Here is a 21,891-nt window from a genome sequence, read left to right on the forward strand (position 1 = left end):
CTGCTTCTAATATCTACAATCAACCTTATGAATAAAACATTATCAATAAGAATGATGGGAGACACTAAAGACCTAGGAAAACAGACAAAGCCCTTAAGTGGATGATGGATGATCATTTTACAAAATGATACCATATCATACATCTCTGTACATCTCAGTGCAGCTTTGTAGACTTTCAGGAAACATAGAGAAAAGATTGACCGTTTTTATAATTGGACTGAAAGGCCAAATGGAGGCACAACAACCAGAACATTTGAGTCACTTATACACAATATATCAGATGTTTCTGGTCACTTTCGCAGAAGAGCGATCCCTCTCATTTCTCAATTTGAGTGTTTTAAAATTTAGGATTGAACACAGCTCCATGCAAGTCAGTGGTTGGCACCTGCTCAGTCCCTGCTGCACTGCAGAGAGTTAAGAAATATTAGTTATCATCTTTTCTTATTGCCTCATGCTGTACTCAACCTGTAGGTGTTATGTAGCGTCAATACAACTACAAAAAATATCTAGTGTTGCTATGTGTGAATGGCCAGATCAGATGTGAACATTTGCATCTATTCACTTATGTTCTTTTGAAACAATTGTGAAAAACTGTAAAACTATGATGCATTCCAGAAGAACACTAAAAGTGAGTTTAGGCATAATTAAAAACAAACAATATTATAATTTTGCTGCAGTGTTGTTATGTATTTTACAGCCTATACTTCTCATATAGACATGATTTCAATACATGTCATACACACTCTCAGTACTGAATCGCTTACACCACAGCACACTACTCTACACAGCCCTTTAGGAACATTCTAGTGGTTTTTGTTGAGAAAGTACAGCATTAATAAACAATGCACTGGTGATGGGAGAATAGCATTACATGGCGTTTTCATGCTACACAAATATACAGTACTTACACCCTGTGGGCCTCTAAGACCTGATTTTTTTATGCCTGTTCTGCAGTTACATCACCACTTAGACGTGCAGTGGTCAGCTCTATATGATGTGTGTGTGCAAGCTGCAGGCCGTGTGACATACTTAAAACTGAATGAGTAATTGCATAACTCATTGCAAAGCTGGGACAGCTTAAAACATGCAGATGAGAACATGCTGGACACAGATCATCATTATTAGTTTTTTTTCCCCCCCACTGTGAGACAATAACCTTCTAATGAAATTTTTTTTTTCTGCAACTTTATGTTTTTGTCCTGCAAAGATGAGCTCAAAACACTTAGAATATAGATTCATATGACTCTCAAATTTATTTTCGGATTAGGGTGCTTTGATATAGGCTCTGCTCTAATGCAGCCGCCCACATGTCTGAAGTCGACATGTTTAATTTAGAGGTTGGTGTGCATATAGCTTGGAGAGCGTTTTAGGGTCACTGGTAAATGACAGATTACTCACATTTGTGTGAGCCTATGTAATCCGATTCCGCTCCAGTTCATTCTGTGCAAATCTCATGTCGTCATAGGAGCGCTTCAGCCTCACGCAGGCATGAGCAAACACCCACAGAATCATCCGACCATGCTGCACTTTACACGGCTTTGAATAATGTCAACAGCTGTTTGACGGCGGGGCAGCACAGCCTCAAATATAAGCTCAGGTCCAAATAATCACATTATATAACAGTAATTATGCGGGCTGTGCTTGATTAGTCGCTTTGACCGCTGATGATTAGACTGTTCTCATTTGTATGTGGTTATTGATAGCCTACTACTTTTTTAAAATACATTTTTTTGTTTACTTCTGTAGTCTACATTTACAACACAAAAATACACTCAAAATAAAAGCAACACCAGTAACCAGGCAACACTCATCCATCAATAAAAAAAAAGCAGAAAGTTGAAGAAAATATAATATGCCCTCTTCTCAGAATTTATGAATAACTAAACAATCATACTCTGCAAGGTTTTTGTTAGAGGTGTTAGTTGCAGTAATAGGCAAAGTGTAACTGCACTGTAACTGTATTTCTGGTTCGTTATCTTTTATTTATTTCTCAATCAATTTTTTTTATTCTCATGTTGCCATTTTATCCCCATGTTAGTTGTATTTTAAATTAAATTTTAAATTGCTCACATATAAACTCGCTTTGCTTAGTATTAGCAGTGTTTATAGGCTACTAATGAGACTCTTTAAAGCCATAATTTTGTTCTACAAAATTGGTTGATTATTGTTATTATTATAGTTTTTTCTTTTTTTTATAAATATTGCATGGGTAATGATGACAATGATGATGATGATGATGATTCTTCCTCCTCAGCCCCGGTGTATTTGTTTTTTTTGTTTTTTTTTTTGTGGCCAATAGTGATGCATCTCCTCTCTGCCTGTATCGACTCGCTCGTCACTCGACTCTCTCACTGTACACCAAACTCGCTGCGCTCTGACCACTGCAACTTTTGCAGAGACTCCTCACTCCACAGACATGTCGCACAATAGCTGAAGTAAACCTGTCACCGCGGCTCATCCTTTTTTTTTTTGGAGCCTCCACACAAACATACCGCAGGTGTGGGGATTTGAATCGCGGAGCTTCTCTTCTGGGGCTTCCTTCACATCGGACCCGACGTTTTATGAAAAACGCCTGGATATGAATTATGAGCATTTTCCTCACTAATGAACCGGGCCAGTAATGCAGGAGACCGCGGCGACTCTCTCATCAGTGTTTCAAGATGGCAGATTTTTATTGAGTTTTGAACAGAAATCTCGCTTTATTTTTTTGCCATGAATAACAGAAATCCTTGCACCGATGGCCCCTGTATACGAAGGTAAGCTGCTTTTTTGTGTGTGTGTGTGTGTGTGTGTGCCTGTGTTTCCGTGCAGTCAGTCACTGGACCTACTGTAGCCCATCAGCTGCGATACAATTGAATCGCTGCTGATACGGAGGGCAGAGATGCGTTGCGCCCTACTCGTCTTTCTGTCAGATCATCCAACATACTGTATATTCACATAGTAGGCTATATATTTTTTTTAAACATACCACAAGTAGGCTGTCAGATTCCCAGCAGCTGTGTGTGCGCCCCACAGTTAAAGAAAATGAGTAAATGCTCAGTCAGGTTGTGCTGTCTGTCTGAGACCATCAGAAATATCTCTCATCAGACAAGCCTGTGTAGTACATACACAAGTCATCATGTGTGTAGCCTGCAGACACCTGAAAATGCTGTTGTTTTTTTTCTTTTCCTGATGTTTGCTCCTGGTAAGAATGATAGATCTTGCTTAAAGGAGGAGAGGCAATGAAAGAAGGTGACCGATCGGTCCGATCTCACCTCTATTCACTCTCATTCTCCCATTAGTTCTCATCAAGCATGGAAACTGACTGACTTGAGGTGTTTCTGTTTCTGTGCCCCCCCCTAGCATTGATTCAAAATGTTTTTTTTATTTGTCTTCCCGGAAACCAAATGCAAAGCTTAAATACAGCAATATTCGCTGCAGCATTGTGGCTGTGACTAATCCAATTGTGAGAATATGCTTCTGCTCGCATTCTTCTCTAAATCATTTGCTGTTATACAGTTTCTTTTAAATCATACACAGGCAATATGTTTGCTTTGCAGTGTCGTTGCATTGCATACATAAACACATAAAAACAACTGCAAGCGGCCCATTATAATCCGCGCAATATCGAGGCATGAATGCTCCAACTGCAACTATACCAATAATACTGATAGCTCATAGTAAAACAAGCGGAATCATGTAATAATATAGCATGCGATCTTGTGTTACATTTGAATGTGATCCAGCTGTAGTAATGTATCATTCAGAAGTACTGTAGCCTGCAGAGATGCTCTTTGACATACAATAGGTTAGATAAGTCTATCCTGTAACAGTATGTGTAGAGCAGACATAAAGGTTTAAATGCTCTTCAGTATCTTATGCAAAATGAAAATATAGCACAAAGCAAATAATGAACCTTGATGTTTCCAATATTTGTTTTTGAGCAGCCTCATGTTTAATATGTCCTTGTCTACTCTATAGTCCCTCTGCTGGCACTAAAGGGAACCCCTTCTTTTCTTTCCCCAAATTACTATTAAGAAAAACTGCTATTGAAAAGTAACACTGTAACAAGTTTTAAAGGGACATTACATACATACATACATATGGACAGAAAAAGTTGTTAACTAGGTGATATTATAGGTGGCCGTGGAAAATACAGAATCATGAAGTGCAATAAGGTTGCTACAAACACTTCAGTGAGTTACTGTGTCCCTATAGGAATAGTGTAGTGATTTTTCATTAGGGTTGTTGAAGCTTTAGAGGCATAGCCCGAGACTCCAGCGTTCCAACATGAAAAGGAAAGTTGAAATGAGACTCCTATGCAAAAGGTAATTAGTGTAAATTACATTCCCTGGCTTTTCCCTTCACCACAGAGAGGTGGAGAAGGGAAGAGAAAGAGGCAGCAGGGGGAATTAATTACCTTGCCTGTCCTCCTCAGTGTTGGAGAGGGCTGTTATGTAGAGCAGTCATGGAAATGACCAAAGTCTCTGTTGGAAAATAGGTTTGGGAGGGGGGGGCTTCACATAGAATGAGACGGGCTATTATGGTGATTACTCACCCTTGGCTACAGGGCAACTAATAACTTAAATCTATATGATTAACTACTTCCTTCAATAGTTTATAGTTAAGCTTGTTGAGGATGAACAGTTTCCAGCAGACACATCTTCTCTTTTCTGAGGAACTTGATTTCACATTCACAATCATTTACTGGTAATGCTTTCCCCCTTTTTTCACTCTGTTTGCCTTTGGTCCTTCTTGGCCCAGACAGAAGGCCATCAGGCGGGCCTGCTGGCAGGCAGGGCAGCGGTCTGATCACCCTGGGAGCCTGGTCTCATAACCCAAACTGACACCTTGATGGATGTCTGATGAGCGGAGCAGGTCCAGCAGCCCCCAGCTGTGGAAAAGCTAATATTCAGACACAGCCAAAACCCTGCCTGCCTGCCTGCCTGCCTGCCTGCCTGCCCTCTTGCGTGGCTCGATATTGGTCTTGTGGTGCATTCATGCATGCATGCGCATATGTTTTAATCTATGTATGTGTCCATACACACACACACACACACTGCCACCCGTTTGTAGGGCAGACCTACAAGAGGATTACACAGATGCAGAGCTGGGCACCAGACAGGAAGGCCACTTCATTTGCAGATCCGCCTCTCACAGGTCAACCGGTATTCCAGAGAGGACTTGTTCATTCCCGTGTGGAAAAATCGACAGAATATGACGCAAAAGCTGCTCCTGATGATGGTGGTGGTGACAGGCGCTGCAGCATCACAGGCAGATTAATGTTTTATCCATCCACACAGCGATTATGTGTTAATGCGACTTTGAATTACCTCGTGTTTTCCCTACAGAGGGAACACTGGGTATGGTGAATGCACCCTGCCCTTATTGAGAGGAAGTTTCTCCTCTTGAGGACAGAGGAAAAGACAGATAGAGAGAGACTTTCTCAGCAACTGCCCTCAACTCTCTGTCTCCCTCCTTCCTCCTCTCACGCTTGTTTGGAGCTGGTTGATTGATATCTTCCTCATAGGCCACGACCCAGGCTTAGAGTCCAAGGTTGCAGCTTTTTAAACTTTGATTAGAATTGCAGGAAGAACCCTGGGGGCCTTTGGGGGGCCATGGCAGGCCCACACCCCATGGCGGCAGAGTCAGAGGGGACTGTGGAGGGTTTTCTCCTCCTAACTGTTATGACAAGCAGTGGTGGTGTGTTTAGCTCTTCACTGTCCACAGTAGAGAAAGAGCAAGGCCTGGGGAGGGAGGATAGCAAAACATTGGTAAGAGATGAGTTTATGGTTAAATAGCTCTCAGGAAAGAACAGTCATCAGTCTGCCAGTCCTTATAGGTGCCATTGTGAATGTTTATCTTGTGTTTTCACTTTCACTCAGCGGCTGTTTTGATCTGTTTGTTGACCCGATACATCACTTTATGACTTGTTTGGAATGCGGCTTGCTCAATAGGGGTTATGAAAATGGATAACCTGTCTTTACAAGTATCACTTTTGCATTATTCAAAGCTTCCTACCTGAAAAGGAAGTGAAAGCCAGTGTTCGGGGACTCTTTGTGCTATTGATTTGTTGAAGCATTTAGTAGTAGAAGCTGAGGCTTTTGAAGGAGATAGAATGGTAGTTTTACGTGAGACGAGGTGTGTGTGTGTTTACCTCTCTGTTGAAGACAGGGGAATATGTGAGCTCTCTGATGTGCTGGAATAGTTCACAGGTGTGATCTGAGGGTTTGGAAACAGATGGAGGGGAAGGGTGGTGTTGAGGGAGAGCATCAGCCTGAACTGAAATGACAGGTTAGTAGAGGCCAGTCTGACACAGAAGGCCCAGCATAGAATATGAGCAGAATACTTCTGGCTATTTCAGCAGGCTCAACTTTTCATATACTCTTTTTCAGCAAATTTCTCTGGAGTAAAAGTGCCTCCAGTACTTCAGCACATCATTCTTCTGGCTCTTTTTCGCGTGTAGAAAATTCAATTGAGATGCAATGAGACTTTGCAATTCTCATTTTCTCCTCAGTCAGTAAGCCTCCTGTTTAAGTGCTCCTGCCATATGTTTCAGACCTCTTTCAGAAACGACTCTGAAAGCAGGGCTCTGAGGTCCTTGAAGCAGGAGACCACATCAGTTGCTGACATTAGTTCGTTTTTATCGAAAGGGAAGAGGGAGGCTGGCTGGGATGGAGCCTCAACCCTGTCTACTGCTTACACAAGGCATTTCCGTGTTGGTTGTCATGCATGTGTGAAGGCCCTTTTTTTTTCTCCTTTTTTTCCCCGGCACTGTTGTTTCACACTGTGTATGGTGTCAGTTTGTGTGGAACAGCTGCCTCTGGCTCTGGCTAGCAGTGTAACGACTCCCAGCACAGTTAGAGAGGAAACGAGTGTAACAGGCATGTAACAGTTGCCTTACTTACTGGCCTGTAATATAGATGTGAAGACCTTTCATGTAGTTTTAAGTTGCAAAAATGAGATCTGTGCTTTGAAAAAGTTGACAACTACTCTTATGCAATGGTAAAAAAAAAACAAAAAAACACATGAGAACTGCCTTGATTGTTGGAATTAACTTGAAGGCACACAATTCATAGTATTTTACTGAATGTATAATTAGTTTCTTAATGGATGTGTAGCACTTTGGAAAGTGTCTGTCCTTGCAGTGGGGTGGCATTTTACCACAAAAATGTTCACCTACTTATATATTAGGATCAGCATGAGATTAAAAAAATGGATGTCCTATTTAAATTTGAATAACCCCCTCTTGCTAAAAGTAATGTTGTCAGTATAACCAATATAGAGCGCTGGGGATGTGAGTAGCATCTGTTAAAAAGTACGATGCTGAGAGTCTCTGTACCTTATGACACATCCAACGCTTTGATCTGCTATGAGAGCCACGGTTCAAACAAAGGTTCACATTTTACTGCTTCTCAACACAGCACCAAGTGAATAAGGCCTTTTGTTAACTTGGGCCTGTTAAGCAATAATTACACAGGGATTCCTAGAGCATAAAGGGCACTTTATATGCTGAGGGTGTCAAATCGTTTCTTTTTTTTTTTATGGGAATAATATTGCATAGTGGCCATGATTTGCATTTTGCGCGCATGCCATATATTGCATGCTCACTTTGCAATCTCTCATCATCCGCCAATGACCCCCCCCCCCCTCTAATTCCCACCCCCAACCCGCGTTTCCCTGCCCCACCCCCACATCTATCGCTTATCTGTCCTTCCATCCTGCTCTGTTTGTTGATAAGCCGAGAGGCCATTGGCCAGCACACATGGTGCCCATGTGACACTTCAGCAACAGCCTGATGGCCAGATTGGAAGCCCCATGTATGTGTGTGTGTAATTGGAGGCCGGTTTGCGAGGAGGTCTGGCTACTGTAGCTTTTTTGTTCTCCCTAATCATGACCCCCACCCAAAACCCCTCAGACTCCCCCATCATTTCCCGCCTCAATCCCCCGGGCTTGTCTTATTGCCTCGTCCCATCACTCACCCCCCATGCCAAACCACCAGCTTGTTTTGGGTACACATTGTCCCAGGTCGTAATCCTATTGTTTGTGATAATGCCCCTCAACCCCCCCCCGCCACCCCCACCATACCAGTCCATTTGACATTGCACTCTCTGGAAGAGAGGAAAAGATCTGCCATTACTGGTTGTATTTATCACTGGCTCATTTGGCCTTTCAACTTGACATGTCACATTAAACGTGAACACATGAAACAAGTTTTGAAAAAAAGTTGAACAGAGCCTTGAAAGTGATGCAAAGACAGCTCATGATGTAAGGCACTAGAGCTGGATGGTGAGGGCAACTAACACACTCTACAGCCACTTCATTTAAACAAAAGATCCTAACCGTCTCTTCATATTACATGAAGTGCGGAGTGAAAAATGGTTTGCAGTTTTTAATCAAGCCTTTCATAACCTCCACATTTTTCCTCCCTTTCAGAGGGAAAGAGACAGGGTGAGGAGAGAGAGCGGGAGATGTGTGTGTGTGTGTGTGTGTGTGTGTGTGTGTGGGGGGGGGGGGTGTTTACAGACAGATATTAAAATGAGCAAAGAACGACTGAACACAGTAGGATTAGAGGTGCTGAGGTTGGGTTTTTTTATGGTATATGCTTATGTGTTCACTGACACAGTCACAGCTATGGGCTCTACCATGTGCGACCAGCCAACGTGAGCTAAGTGCCGCTGCCAGCCCCATCACCACTCCTGGCTCCGGCCCCTCTCGGTCATGGAAGGGAAGTGGAGCGATGGGCGGCTGCTGGCGGCCCCTTCACAGATGGCTGCAGGTACAGCGCTACGCTTGGCTGATAACCAAAGGACTTCAAAGCTCAGACGAGCGCTCAAGCCCATTTCTGTCCAGAGCCAGGAGGCAAAAGGCACAGAGCAGAGAAAGGAGGCAGAAATAGGCAAGAACTGAGGTAGTCAAAAGAGTCAACAGGCATGAAAATGAGCAGCTTTAGCCCTTTCCTCTTCCTCTGGCCACTTTGTGAGCAATATTTGCTCTTATATTCTCACACAGTCATTTTTTTCTCTTTCTCCACATGCTGTGTTTTCCTCGTTATTCTATTAGCGTGAAAGCAGTTGTGATTACAGATAGCCACCCCTAAATCTGAAGTGCTTTTTTCCCCCTTAATTTGGTTGAGATAACATTCACTAGACATTAAACTAGCAAGTTACACATCAAAAGAAGTAGGAGGTGGAAGTGACGAAATGTGCTGTATGAATCAGATCTCAGAGGTCTGAAATCCATATTTTATGAAATGTGGTAAAATGTCTTTGTAGGTATTTAATATTCACATGTATAGATAAAAAAAGGATATCTTCCTCACTACTGAAGGCTGAAAACTGAGCTTTGATTAGCTTTTAAGAGATAATGTAGAGAGGGAGAGATGTTAATAAGCCATTGATTCAATCCAGTGGCTCCTCTAATACCACTCCAATCTTGACATGAGAAAACACTGAATGTCCTAACTGTAAGAAATATTTCTCCATAGCTGCAATACTGCTGGATGAATATCTCTGAAGACATTTAGTAACATTCAATTGCATCATAAGTGCATAAGTGCATGATTATGCAATGGCAGTTTGAGCATTTTTATCAAAATAATGTCAAATGTAGGACCTTCACAAAAGATTTGAAGTAATGGTTAAACCCGTTGCTATCTCTATAATGTCTTTCTGGAAGATCTGAAAAAAAGTGCTTAATCTGCCATCAGTTTTTATTTTAGTAGATTTATTGTGGGAAATGAAGAGCTTGCTTGAAGGCTTTTAAGCTCACAAAACGGAAGTAATACAGTAGTGGCTTATTATAATAAAGTTGGAGTATGCGTTCATGGTAAACTTTACTAAACAGCTTTCAGGAACAGAAAGTGCAGTTACATGTTTATATTTCTGCATCTGGCCGTGTCGAAGCATAAAACACAGGCTTCACACCTCTTAGATCCACTCCTTACTTCAAAGCCTCAGCTACATCATGGCCAGCCAACAGCTCTGCCTGGCAGCCTTTTGAACTGACCCCTCCATTCAGCCTGAGAGACAGAGAGGGAGAGGGAGAATGGCAGCGAGATAGGGAGTGACAGAGATTGAAAAAGTAAGGCAGAACTGGAAGGAGGGAAACAGTGGAGTGGGGAGGAGAGATGAATACCTTCTTCTGGGGTTTGTGGGCCTCAGGGGCACTGCCAGAGGTCAGGGGGTGGTTTTGGAGAGGGAGGGAGGGTGGTGATGGTGGTGGTGGGGGTCACTGGTCTAAGAAGGATTTCGGTGGTGGCGACACTGGTGTTGGGGGTTGTGGATTCTCAGCCGTCATCTCCTTTAACCTGTCTCCTTCTTACATCTGGGGATCAGCTCTGTCCGGTGAGGCGCCCCATCTCCTCAGCTCCCCTGATGGAGCCCAGCAGCTGCTGACACACACACTAACATGCTTCCAGCCCTCCATCAATTTTAGAGAAGCTGACCCAGAAAAAGGCCAAAAGTTGACCTTTAGCTACGAGGACCTGTTCTTCTTTCCTTCACTGCTCCAGAGTGTCTGTGCCAGGCCAGTTGTTTTTACCTCATTAGGCCTCTGTGAGACTGAGGCAGTGTGGGAGTTCTGCATTCATAAGCATTACACTTAGATATTTAGACATAAACATGGCGATGTTAAGTGGCATCCTTCTTCAGTTCCTTTTAATGTTTTAATAGCCAGTGTAAAAAAGCCATTCCAGTCATTCCAACAGAGCAGTAGTAACATTTCTATCTTTATTCACAGTAAAGCAACTTACAGTATGATGAATCATTATTTACTGACTTCCCACAGCTCATCTTTTCCATCTGCTTAACTCCATCACAGCTACTACACAACTGAGAGTTTAGGGTCAGCATTTCAGACTACAGGAACAAATTCTCATGGATCTTGTTTCATGTTATTTAATAGTTAGATTGTCTATTATTGCACAAGCAGTAATTCTCCTTTCTCCTTTCAAGAGGTGTTTACCTTTTAAAGCCAGTCAGTAGAAATGTGTACTTCCCATACACGTCCACTCCGCAAGTGGGTGTTAAACTGATGGTCAGAATAGCCATTTCCTGCCTGGTTTTGGCTGCTATTTGTGACTGTGAGGACACTGTAAATATAATCGGCTAAAGCCATGATTTTCACGCTGAATCAGACGCAGAGGGCTGAGTTGGCTCGCCATATTTATTACCTCAGCTCTGTGGCCAGAAGGACTGAACAGCCATGTTTACGACACACTGTCAGTTGGATTAAGGACACATATGCCTTACTAAATTGGTATGTGAGCTCGTGTTTGTGTGTGTGCTATAATCTTCCAAAAGCTGTTTGAAATATATAGCACGGTGGGCCTCTTTACTTTGTCAAAGGAGAGACAGAATGAGAGGGACATGCACTGTTAAGCACAGAAGGAGAGAGGGTTAAAAAGAAGAAGATGAAGACAGATTAAGAGATTAAAATATTTAATAAGCATGCATATGGATGAGTCACCTGCAGAATGAAGGCAGGAGTACATGTTGGGGCATTTTAGAGGGGAGAAAAATGCATCTGTAGTTTAAATTAGTCTGATTTGTGGTTTAAATGGGCAGCAGCTTCACACACCCTGCTGAAATATCACACACTTTTGTTGCCTGGGGAGGCATGTGCACCATCCCCAGCTCGTATTTGATTGCAAAGAGTATAGGGAGGTGGTGGAGCGTACTCAGGGAGGTGGGGGGAGCAAAAGGCCAACCACATGTGGGGGATATAAAGTGTAAGAGCACTAATGTGAGCTGGATAGAAGTTGCGTGTTTCTTCCTCAGTTTCTTTTCTTTGAGCTATTAAATCATGGTCTTTATGCATCACCGTCATCAGTATTTATCATCATATCATCATCATCATCATCATCATCATCATCATATCAAACACACTGGCTGCCTATGTGTCACAACTCTTTCATAAAATAGTCTGCATCATCCCGGTTTCAAGCAGACTACTTGCAACTGAGAGCTAAAAGTAATGACTAGACTTTTTTTTTTTTTTTACCAGCTCTACCTAAACAAATGAGTCATTGTCATTCAAGTATATCATTTCCTGTCATCCCCCTTCTTCTTTTATTGTTTTTAAAGATATACATCTCTACCAGTTATACAGCTGTGTTTTGGAAATACAGAAGTGGTGGCCCTGCCTGTCTGTGATTTGTCCCTCGGCTGCCTGGTCAGGTTGGACTGGTTCCTCTGTTGCCTGGGTTCAATGCTGGGTTTTTGAAGGGGTGGAGCATCGTATTAATCCCTGTGGGTGTGTGTGTGTGTGTGTGTTTGTGTGTGTGTGTGTGTGTGTGTGTGTTTTGGGGTGGTGGTTTCATGCATAGTGTTACAGCACAGCTAAGATGTTAGTGGAGGGAGGATAGAGCACACACATAAATTGTCAGAAAATGCACATCTGTGAGTACACCTCTGCTTTACTCACACACACACACACACATACAGAGAGTTGAGTGTGTGCCGTTGTGGGCATCCTTGGTGGAGGTGAGCATGTCAAGCAGGACGGACATTATTCTAACTGTCTCTGTTCGATATTAATGCAGCAGCAGACTTTGACCCCAGAGTTCATGAACACACCCAAAACCAATGCTTAGTAGTCTGCTCCATGGGACAGGGCAGGGTGGCAGGGTGGCCCAATGATGCCATCTCCTCAAAACGTTATCCAGAGCAGTGCTCCCTCCACCTTTTCCAGACACAGTCATGGTCTCTGACTGTCTCATTCTGCACAATCTCTATGAAAAGTTTATCAACTGCAAGCAGCGTTCAGATCCCAAGGAGTGAAAGCCATCAACTCATTTAAACACTTTGAATGTGGTAATCACATTAGTGTGATTAATACAATTGTGAACCTCCACAAATTGAACACCTGCTTGCAATATATTAGTTTACTGTCATGCTCATGGGCAACAAATGCGGAAGTAATATGGGATCACACAAAATGAACATTGTGGTGGACTTAAAATTCTTTTGTTAATTTATCTTTTTTTTTATTATATGACAATATGATGTCATTTGTGTATCCAGGAAGAGGTTAAAATCTTTTGAAATAAAAAATGAAGACTTCCTGCTCTGGGCCCTTTGTCAAGTCAGCACGAGAGTGAATGACTAAACTGTTGATCACTGAGATAACCTGGCTGCTCGTGTTTGTATATGCGGGCACGTGTGACAACATCAGCATCATCGTATTTCATTCTGCGTATGCGTGTCATCGGCTTTTGTTCTTCGCTTACTGAAAGCACCAACCTTTCAAAACCTCAGGTTGCAATACGCTGCAAGAGAGGCAAACAGCACAAGGCCGCTGTTCACATTCACACTGAAACCTTTTTAGTCAGTAGGTCATAATACAGCACAATCCTCAAGCAACAACAGCCATTCTGCTCTGGCTCCTCTCAGATCGATTTGCCATTGCAGAATGTTTTCTCCCACATTGAGTGTGCTCTGCTGTTGTTTTCAATGTTGGATTTCTTGCCTTGAGTTCTCATATGTTGATCTCATTATAGTACATTGTGTCCAGCTGTCATTGTTGATCATAATGACTTCAACGGAAGTGTGGTGCAGTGGGGCGTTTTTCACTGTGTGTAAATGATAAGGACTATGGAGGGCGGCTGCTTATCAGGTGTGTGTCCCTGCATGGCCCTGCGTCGTGTTTGCAACTGTAGTCAAAGCAGCATGGCCTGATGTGTACAGTGGATCTCAATGGTAGTGCAGTCATGCCTTGAGTTCACAGGTGCCATTGGTTTATGGTTGACCACGTTTCCAGCTCAACCCTTCTCATTTTATGCTGCCACACATGGAACTTGTGCACTGAACAAATAGTTTCTTCTTCCACATTCAACCTTTTACTTCTGCTGCAGCGAACCAGACCTCTTTTTTTCCCTTTCTTTCTTTCTTTCTTTCTTTCTTTCTTTCTTTCTTTCTTTCTTTCTTTCTTTCTCTGTGGGGAGGAAGTTGGGTGCTGTGCTTTGTACACTTGCTACACTCGTGATTTGATTAATAAGAAATCCAGCTCAAGCAGAGCCACTCTGCCTCCTCTCCTCCTCCTCCTCCTCCTCCTCCTCCTTCTCCTCCTCCTCATGTCCCACTCCTCTCCTCCACCCTGTGCCTTGGTTCAGTGCCTGGTTAGGCTGACCTGGCAGTATAAATAAAGTCAAATGTTTTTCTCACACCAGCCGTTTTATGACCACACTTACAACGTGAATAGCAGCTTCCTTATCTAGCGACAGTTCCTCTGGGAAACCAGGTTTTTCAGCTTTACTTTAGATTAGAAATTCTGGCATTCACAGCATAAGTTATCATGGCTCAGGTAGAAGCTAAAAAAGTTATTATACAGTATTCAGAGTCGTGTTTCACATCGGTTGCTGTGAATGTGTGGAGCTGTGTGCACCTCTTTGTATCGGTGCTCTTGTGTGCACCAGCATGTGGCCATTTGTGTGATAATTTGTGTGTGTGTGTGTGTGTGTGTCTGTCTGTTCTCACTTAAGTATCTAGGCATATACGTTTGAACGAGTGCTGGCTGAACCTGTTATCTCACAGCTAACACAACATGTTGTATCTGTGGCAGTCTGCTTCCAGGAAGGGGAGAGTTGAGGGAGTGTCACGTTTACAGCAGGCGTGTTGCTGATTTACGAGCCAAGAAAGTCCTATGTATGTCCGTCAAACAGCATATTCGCCTTTTAGGATGTCCATATGCTGGATGGATATTTGTTCTGCTCTGCGAGAGAGCAGAGAGAAATGGCAAGGCAGTTCCAACTGGTCAAATGCTGTGGTCAGGATGTGCATAAAGGCTGATGGAGCAGCAGCCTGCATGACAGCATCCCCCCGCGAGCTTGTCTGATGCATTATTCTATAAATAAGCGGAGATGAGAGAGCTAAAAAAGCAGACAGGATGGTCAATAGTGGCCACGGGTGAAAGTGAGAGAGAGAGACTATGCAGTGACAAGCTCCAGCTCCCCTACTGAGGGCAGAATCCAGGCATGAGGCAGGAACACAAGGCTAGTCTACTCTGTATGGACAATATGTTCCTCTTCAGTGGTGTGCTCATTTCACTGTTGCGCTTAACTCCAAAGTCACTGTCACTGAAGTGTAAGATACACAAATATACAAGTAGTTAACAAAAACTGAAAAAATAAGCAGAGAAACAAATGCATTGTTTTCCATATGGGGAAGGAGGACTCTTTAAATAGTTAGATGAGCATTAAATAGATATGAATCATATGCTTTGGCCTTCACAGAGCAGTGCTAGACAATGCTCAATGCAGAAACATTGAAGCTGTTCTGGAGGCTCACTGTAGCCCAACACCTTACCAAGACACTTGATGTTGCTTTCTGCTTGCATGTGTCTCCCATCTGTATGTGTCAGGTTGTTCAGAATTGGGTGGAGGTGGAGGCAAGCAACGCTGCCCAATACACGCAAGCAGTAGTGAAGAGTGAGATAATGCTTTGTCTAGACAGCCAGAAGTCGTTTCATTAGCCAGCGATTTGGCTCACCCCCCTACGCCCTCCAGTCCTGCAGACACTGGGATGTCCAGTAAAGAGACTGGGTCATCAGAGCGTCTCCATTGGTGTCGCTAGCCATTAGGCCTCAGGAAGTAGTCCAAATATATCCAGACCAGGGGACATCAACCAGACAGACCTGACTGCTGTCTCTGGATATTCTCCTAGGTGACGGCTGGGGTCTTTGTACTGTATTTATCCACTCAGAAATGATGGTGCAGACTGAGCATGGAGCAGCTGCTCTCCGGGTATTGACTGATATATATTTAAACTTATGAACCTGATGATGAATTTAGTCGATCACATCTTATATAAAGTACAAAATGATAACATTTGTATCTTATCTAGACCTGGTAATATTTAACTTCTGCTTTGTCTAAAGCTCAGAACTTAGTCACAGGCATGGATGAGTTGAATGACATCCAGGTTTTATATTAAAAGACTATTTGTAATTACAAAGGACTACTTGGCAGGTTTGGTGGTGTCTGAAGGCGTCCTCATCAATACTCTCTGTCATGTTGTCAGCGGAGTATAAATGACGAGTTTAATAAAAGAGAGCAAACACAAGCAGGTCACAGGCGAGAATGTGAGGGCCACTTGTGGCCCCGCTCTTCACGTTCTATTCTCCTTCCCTCTCTTTCAGTCCGCTTCTCACCCTCGCATGGCATGCAGAACAGCCCTGATCCTCCCAAAAAGAAGATTAACAAACCCCTGACAGAGAAGTAATCTCTCTGAAAACATTGACTATTACCATTTCAACATGTTGCCTCTAAACAGTGGAAAATGCCTCTCTGGTATGCTTAATTGCAGTGTGTGGGACACTGTGTTCCTTTAGGTATGCTAAATGGAAAGCCTTGGCTACTGAAGGCATTCCACCATTGTAAATGAACAACAATGGACCTTTACAGTTTTGCGCTTGGCATAGAGTTCAGAAATTCAAATAAACTACAAGAGGACATTTTCAAGGGAAGGTCTTTTTTGCACTTTGTTGTTTCTGACAACAGAATAGCTTTTGCTCATTCAAATTTGAGATCATAAATATGTTTGAACTTCAGTTTGGGTGAGGAGTGATTCATGAGCACTGGAGTCGCTTTCCCAATGAAATATAATTGGTCACATTGTTGCCTGTGTATGTTGTCATGAGATAACATTCCAGCCATTTGACCTCTTACTGTCGGTTCATTTAATTACTTATCTGTGTTCAACATGGGGATCTAAACTGCTCTTTTGTTTGTACAGCTTTTAGTTTTGTGGCAAAAACAGCAGAGCCAAATGTCTTAACAAGTCAGGACTGAAGAGTATCTTATGCATTTCTAAACATTTTTGTCTGCTATAATTCAGACACTTCCCCAGTTTAGGGGAGCATGTGTGGCCTTCAGTTCATTGCACCATGTAGGCAATGTCAAGTGAACTCTTTGACCACAGTGTTAAAACTGACAGAGAGTCAATGAGTGACTAAGATCAGGGCTGAGGAGGAATTCATGTGATGTTAATGCAAAGAGCAGCTAGCCTCAATCTGGCCTTGTAAAACCCAGAGCTATCCATAATCATGCTGGCAGATATGTAATACTGGAATTTTCCATAAGAGGAAAAAAGGCCGACTCTGTGTCCGTCCATCCATCTCTGTGTCCATCAGTCTGTTCCTGTGATTATCCTGTCAGGCTCTCAGTCACACACTGTTGATGCCGTTCTGTGACGCAACCCATCATTCAAATTATTTTTAGCGTAAAGTCCAGGCACAGGAATTAGTAATCCAAGGAGTGACATCTGGCCTTGAGAGCTTAAGTGATTAGCAGAGAGCCTTGCCCCTAATAGCCTAGCGGACGTTCTTCATTACCTCTCTGGACAAGCCATACAGAAGTGGACACAAGGTGACCACGCGTAGACGCAAAAAAAAACAAAAAAACAACTTCATCTTTATGACTATCCAGAGAACATGCACTGCACACACTTAAATATCTGTTATGGGAAGCATGGAGGTGCTACATCAGCTTAGAGTTAGCCCTCTAATGTGTAGTACAGCTCCAATCCTGCAGCATTAGGGCTAAGACCAGATGACCATGGAGATAACTAGTAAGTCCAAGCAAGGCCAGAGGAAAGACTAAAATAAAATAAAAATGTTAAAAAAAAAAAATTTAAAAAAGGAGGACGAGAGGTCAGGAGAGTTAAAACACAAATGAAGCAAATTATAGTGGAGGGCTGCCAGCTTCTCACTCAATTAATCATCATCACCACTCAGAGGGCTAATAATGACAAAGTGACCAGGCATGTCCCCTCCTCTCTTCTCTCTGTCGGCAGAATAGAACCCACAATTATGGAAGTCTTCTCGTCTTGGATGGAAATGGTCCTCTAATTATCTTTGAATAAGAACAAAACTTTCTCAGCATTAAAGATCTCTATTAAACACACAAAAGCAGATTTTTTTTTCTTTTTTCCGGCCACAAAACTGAGTTTAAGGGCTGTTTGCCTGCATGGGTTGTTGTTCGTGTTTACGTGAACACTGCGACTGTAACATTCTTTGAATCATGAATCAGTTGATCAACAGCGAGGTCTAATTGTGTGTGGGCGTTGGCGTGGCCAGGTGGAAGCTCTTAGTTTGTTAGCAGTAAACTAATTTGGGGTTTACTGGAAACTGTTTAAACATAGCATTACTACAAGTTTCATATAATCTTCTTTCTGCTGTAATAATCATTTCAATGCTACAAACAACCCTGTTTGCAAGGGAGAGAGATAAAGAAAGGGACTATTTTTGGGCAGTTGTTTGCTTGGAGAAGCTTTTGCTTATTCTGAGGCAGCTTGTTCCCAGGAGTTCAGAGCACAGCCTCGCTGCAGTTTTGCTTTTGTTTTGCTTTTGTTTTGTTGTCTTCAGGATCTGTGGTTGAGAGGGAGTTCGGTGCCCCTCTCCTGTTTTCATAGTTGTTTGAAAGATATTTCTTCCGCCATCTCCCTTAAAATGAGTAATTGTGTACCAATAAATGCAAGGGCTGGGTATGTATACCAGGGAAGGAAATTGCAATCATTCCTAAAGACTTTTTTGCAGGCCATTTTTTTGTATCAAGCTTGTGTAGCTGTGCTGTTCCTGTGGAGCGTCCCATGAAAGGTTATTCTTTTAGTATTCACTCAGCCTATTTACTTTGCTGCAGATGGGAACAGTGGGGAAATGGTATTTCCTCTGCATGAAGCAGTGGTTTGCATAAGCACCACTCAATCTAAACCTGCTTATCTTTCTGCTAAACATTCTGGCTTTTAATTTTGTTTTGTAACAATATCAAACATCTGTTTCCCACCAGTTTTCATAATGTAGTATTTGAACTACTGAAAAAATACTAAATGGAAGTTCTACTTAGAAACAATTTAATGTCAAAGAAACAAGTGATTGATGATATTTTGACGGTTATTTAACTCCAGTTCTTTTACTGTGATGTTATAGAGTTCAAGAGGTTAACATGCTGATGCATCAACATATATGCTTGGTGTTTTAATGACCTGCTCTGACCCAAGCTGTCTTTATTTAAAGGTTCTGGCTACCACTCATGTTTCAGACACTCTCAAATTCCTAACCTCTCACTTTCATTCCCCTCCTGTCCTCTTTGCTCCTCCCCTCTGTTCCCCTCTTGTCACAGGTATGGCCTCGCAAGTGCAAGTGTTCTCCCCTCACACTCTCCAGTCAAGTGCCTTCTTTAGCGTGAAGAAACTGAAGGTGGAGCAGAGTTGTAACTGGGATATGACAGGGTACGGCACACACAGCAAAGTCTACAGCCACAACAGCAGTAAGAACGTGTCGGCCACCAGTGGCCCCCTGGGCATCAACAGCTCCCTGCAGGTCGCCAGCTCCACCCTGCCCTACGAGCAGGCACTCATCTTCCCAGCCAGCGCGGGCCACATTGTGGTTGCCTCAGCCAGCAGCACTTCAGGGGCCGTGGGGTCTCTGCTGGGCAGCGGGGGTGGAGGCAGCAGCAGCAACAGCAGTGGTGGTGGAGGTGGCGGCGGTGGCAGTGGTGTTGGTGGCGGGGTTGGTGTTCACAACCTGACACGCCGCAGCACGGTCAGTCTCCTGGACACCTACCAGCGATGCGGGCTTAAACGCAAGAGTGAGGAGCTTGACAACAACAGCAGTGTGCAGATCATCGAGGAGCACGGCCCACCGATGATCCAAAACGGAGCAGCCAGTGGAGCCACGGTGGCCACTGTGGCCACCGCCACCTCCACAGCGACATCCAAAAACAGTGGCTCCAACAGTGAGGGGGATTACCAGCTGGTGCAGCATGAGGTGCTCTGCTCCATGACCAACACATATGAAGTGCTGGAATTCTTGGGACGAGGAACCTTTGGACAGGTGGTTAAGTGCTGGAAGAGGGGCACCAACGAGATTGTGGCTATCAAGATCTTAAAAAACCACCCGTCTTATGCGCGTCAGGGTCAGATCGAGGTCAGCATCCTGGCGCGTCTCAGCACGGAGAGTGCAGATGACTACAACTTTGTGAGGGCCTACGAGTGCTTCCAGCACAAGAACCACACGTGCCTGGTATTTGAGATGCTGGAGCAGAACCTGTACGACTTCCTGAAGCAGAACAAGTTCAGCCCTCTGCCACTCAAATACATCAGACCCGTGCTACAGCAGGTGGCTACAGCGCTAATGAAACTGAAGAGCCTGGGCCTGATCCATGCTGACCTGAAGCCAGAGAACATCATGCTTGTGGATCCATCTCGACAGCCCTACAGGGTCAAAGTCATAGACTTTGGCTCAGCCAGCCATGTGTCTAAAGCAGTCTGCTCCACTTATCTACAGTCCAGATACTACAGGTAAGAGCTGCAATTTTGACATAGTAAACAGTTTAATAAACGGTTATGTAAGACTTCATTAAGATGTTTTATGTAACATTGCAGATGCAAAGAAATATGTCTCTCAGTGTGTTCCTGTTTGTTCTGTTTGGACGATCATTGTGTTTTCTGCATCTTGTTTGATTTATCCCTGCTTTGATAGGAATGTTTTCATAGTTGAGCTGATTATTTGGCCAAATACTCAGATTTGCTGCCAAACACATGAGCTGCTGCTGAAGTCCTCTCTTTACTCATTCTTCCTTTATTGTTAGCTAGTTTACCTCTCTTCCCAGGTATAGGATGTTAAACTCCAAGGCTTTCTCTATAACCAGCTGCTTATATATGTTTTAATGTTACCTCGAAGATTATTGAGCCTGTTTATCCTTTTTTATCATGACCTGGTGAGGCTCTGGTGGAAGCACAGGAAATATTTGATTCAATGACATATTTTTGTGTCATTGAAAGGTTTGAGAAAGAGTGTTTTTCCTGTCTTTTAATGGAGGTTTCTGAAAAGATCTCAGAGAAACTCCCTCATTAAAAAGAGGGGCACCTATCATGTGAGGTGGCAGTGTACCCACAGGCCTCTATTCACCCTGCTGCTCCCCAGACGCATGGACCCTCAGCCCCCCATCACCATGGATGGCTCCCATTTCCCCTGGGATAGAGATGAGGGGTCAGCCTGAGTTCTCCTGTAATATGTGCCTGTAATCCACACCAGTGGGCCCTGCATTAGAACCAGATGACTTTCTGGGAAGGCCTTTCTTTCTTCTCTTAGTACTTCTTACACAGTCTGTTTCGCCCATAGCAAACAAGTGTGTTTAGGTTTCAGCAGAGGCAGCGCTGGGAGGGTGGGGGGGCTGTGAGAGGAATAAAACAGCATCCATGTCTCGCACAGAGAGAAGCTTTGTTTGGGTCTCCGGCCTGGTGCCGGGGCTGAGGGGAAGAACAGGTGTGTGAGCCATGGTACCGCACACGTATACACACACCCACACACATATACCCACACACACACACACAGTGTACATAGTGCAGATTCTATCAAGAGAAGTTTGTGGTCCCCAGCTCGGTGGATACTGTTGTTAGCTCTTCAAATATGCTTCACTGAAGATCACTAACAGGAAGGAGGCAAGGCTTTAAAAGTGTGATGTGTGTTTATTTAAGCTTTAGTCTTATTTTGAATTTTATTTTATCAGAATCCGATTTATTGCTAAGTAAGTTTTCACATACAAGGAAGTTGTCAAAAAATAGAAGGTGAGAGAAAAAAAGTGAGAAAAATACAATTATCACAAGTGGTATAAATATATACGAACCATATGTTCTATATTAAAAACAATAATGTACAAGATATTGACTGGGAATGTCATAACGTTCACAGTATAAACAGTATATGCAAGTGTAATAATACAAAGAACACAATTGCATTAATGTAGCCTGCCATATTAGATGTGATGAGTTCACAGGTATGCAATATAAGATTATAGATGTCATGTGTAGTGACTATGAGTGGGGTAGAGCTCATGTTAGTGGGGGGTCCTACACCTTGTTAATGAGGGCAGCTGCAGTTGGGAAGAAACCGTTCTTGCAGCGTGAGGTTTTG

The 21,891-nt window shown here is 43.2% G+C and overlaps 1 protein-coding gene across 5 annotated transcripts in view; it reads left to right on the forward strand.

Annotated features, from left to right (window-relative positions):
* The first annotated feature begins 2,430 nt into the window (after positions 1–2,430).
* hipk2 (homeodomain interacting protein kinase 2) overlaps positions 2,431–21,891 on the forward strand; it is a 71,958-nt gene continuing 52,497 nt past the window's right edge. For all 5 annotated transcript variants that reach the window (XM_053319774.1, XM_053319776.1, XM_053319775.1 and 2 more), the window contains exons 1-2: positions 2,431–2,756; positions 19,097–20,276. In XM_053319774.1, coding sequence (XP_053175749.1) covers positions 2,738–2,756; positions 19,097–20,276 — 1,199 coding nt within the window. In that variant the 5' untranslated portion in view covers positions 2,431–2,737. The remainder of the gene's footprint in view (positions 2,757–19,096; positions 20,277–21,891) is intronic.

Source organism: Scomber japonicus, chromosome 5 (assembly GCF_027409825.1).
Source record: "Scomber japonicus isolate fScoJap1 chromosome 5, fScoJap1.pri, whole genome shotgun sequence".
NCBI lineage: Eukaryota > Metazoa > Chordata > Actinopteri > Scombriformes > Scombridae > Scomber > Scomber japonicus.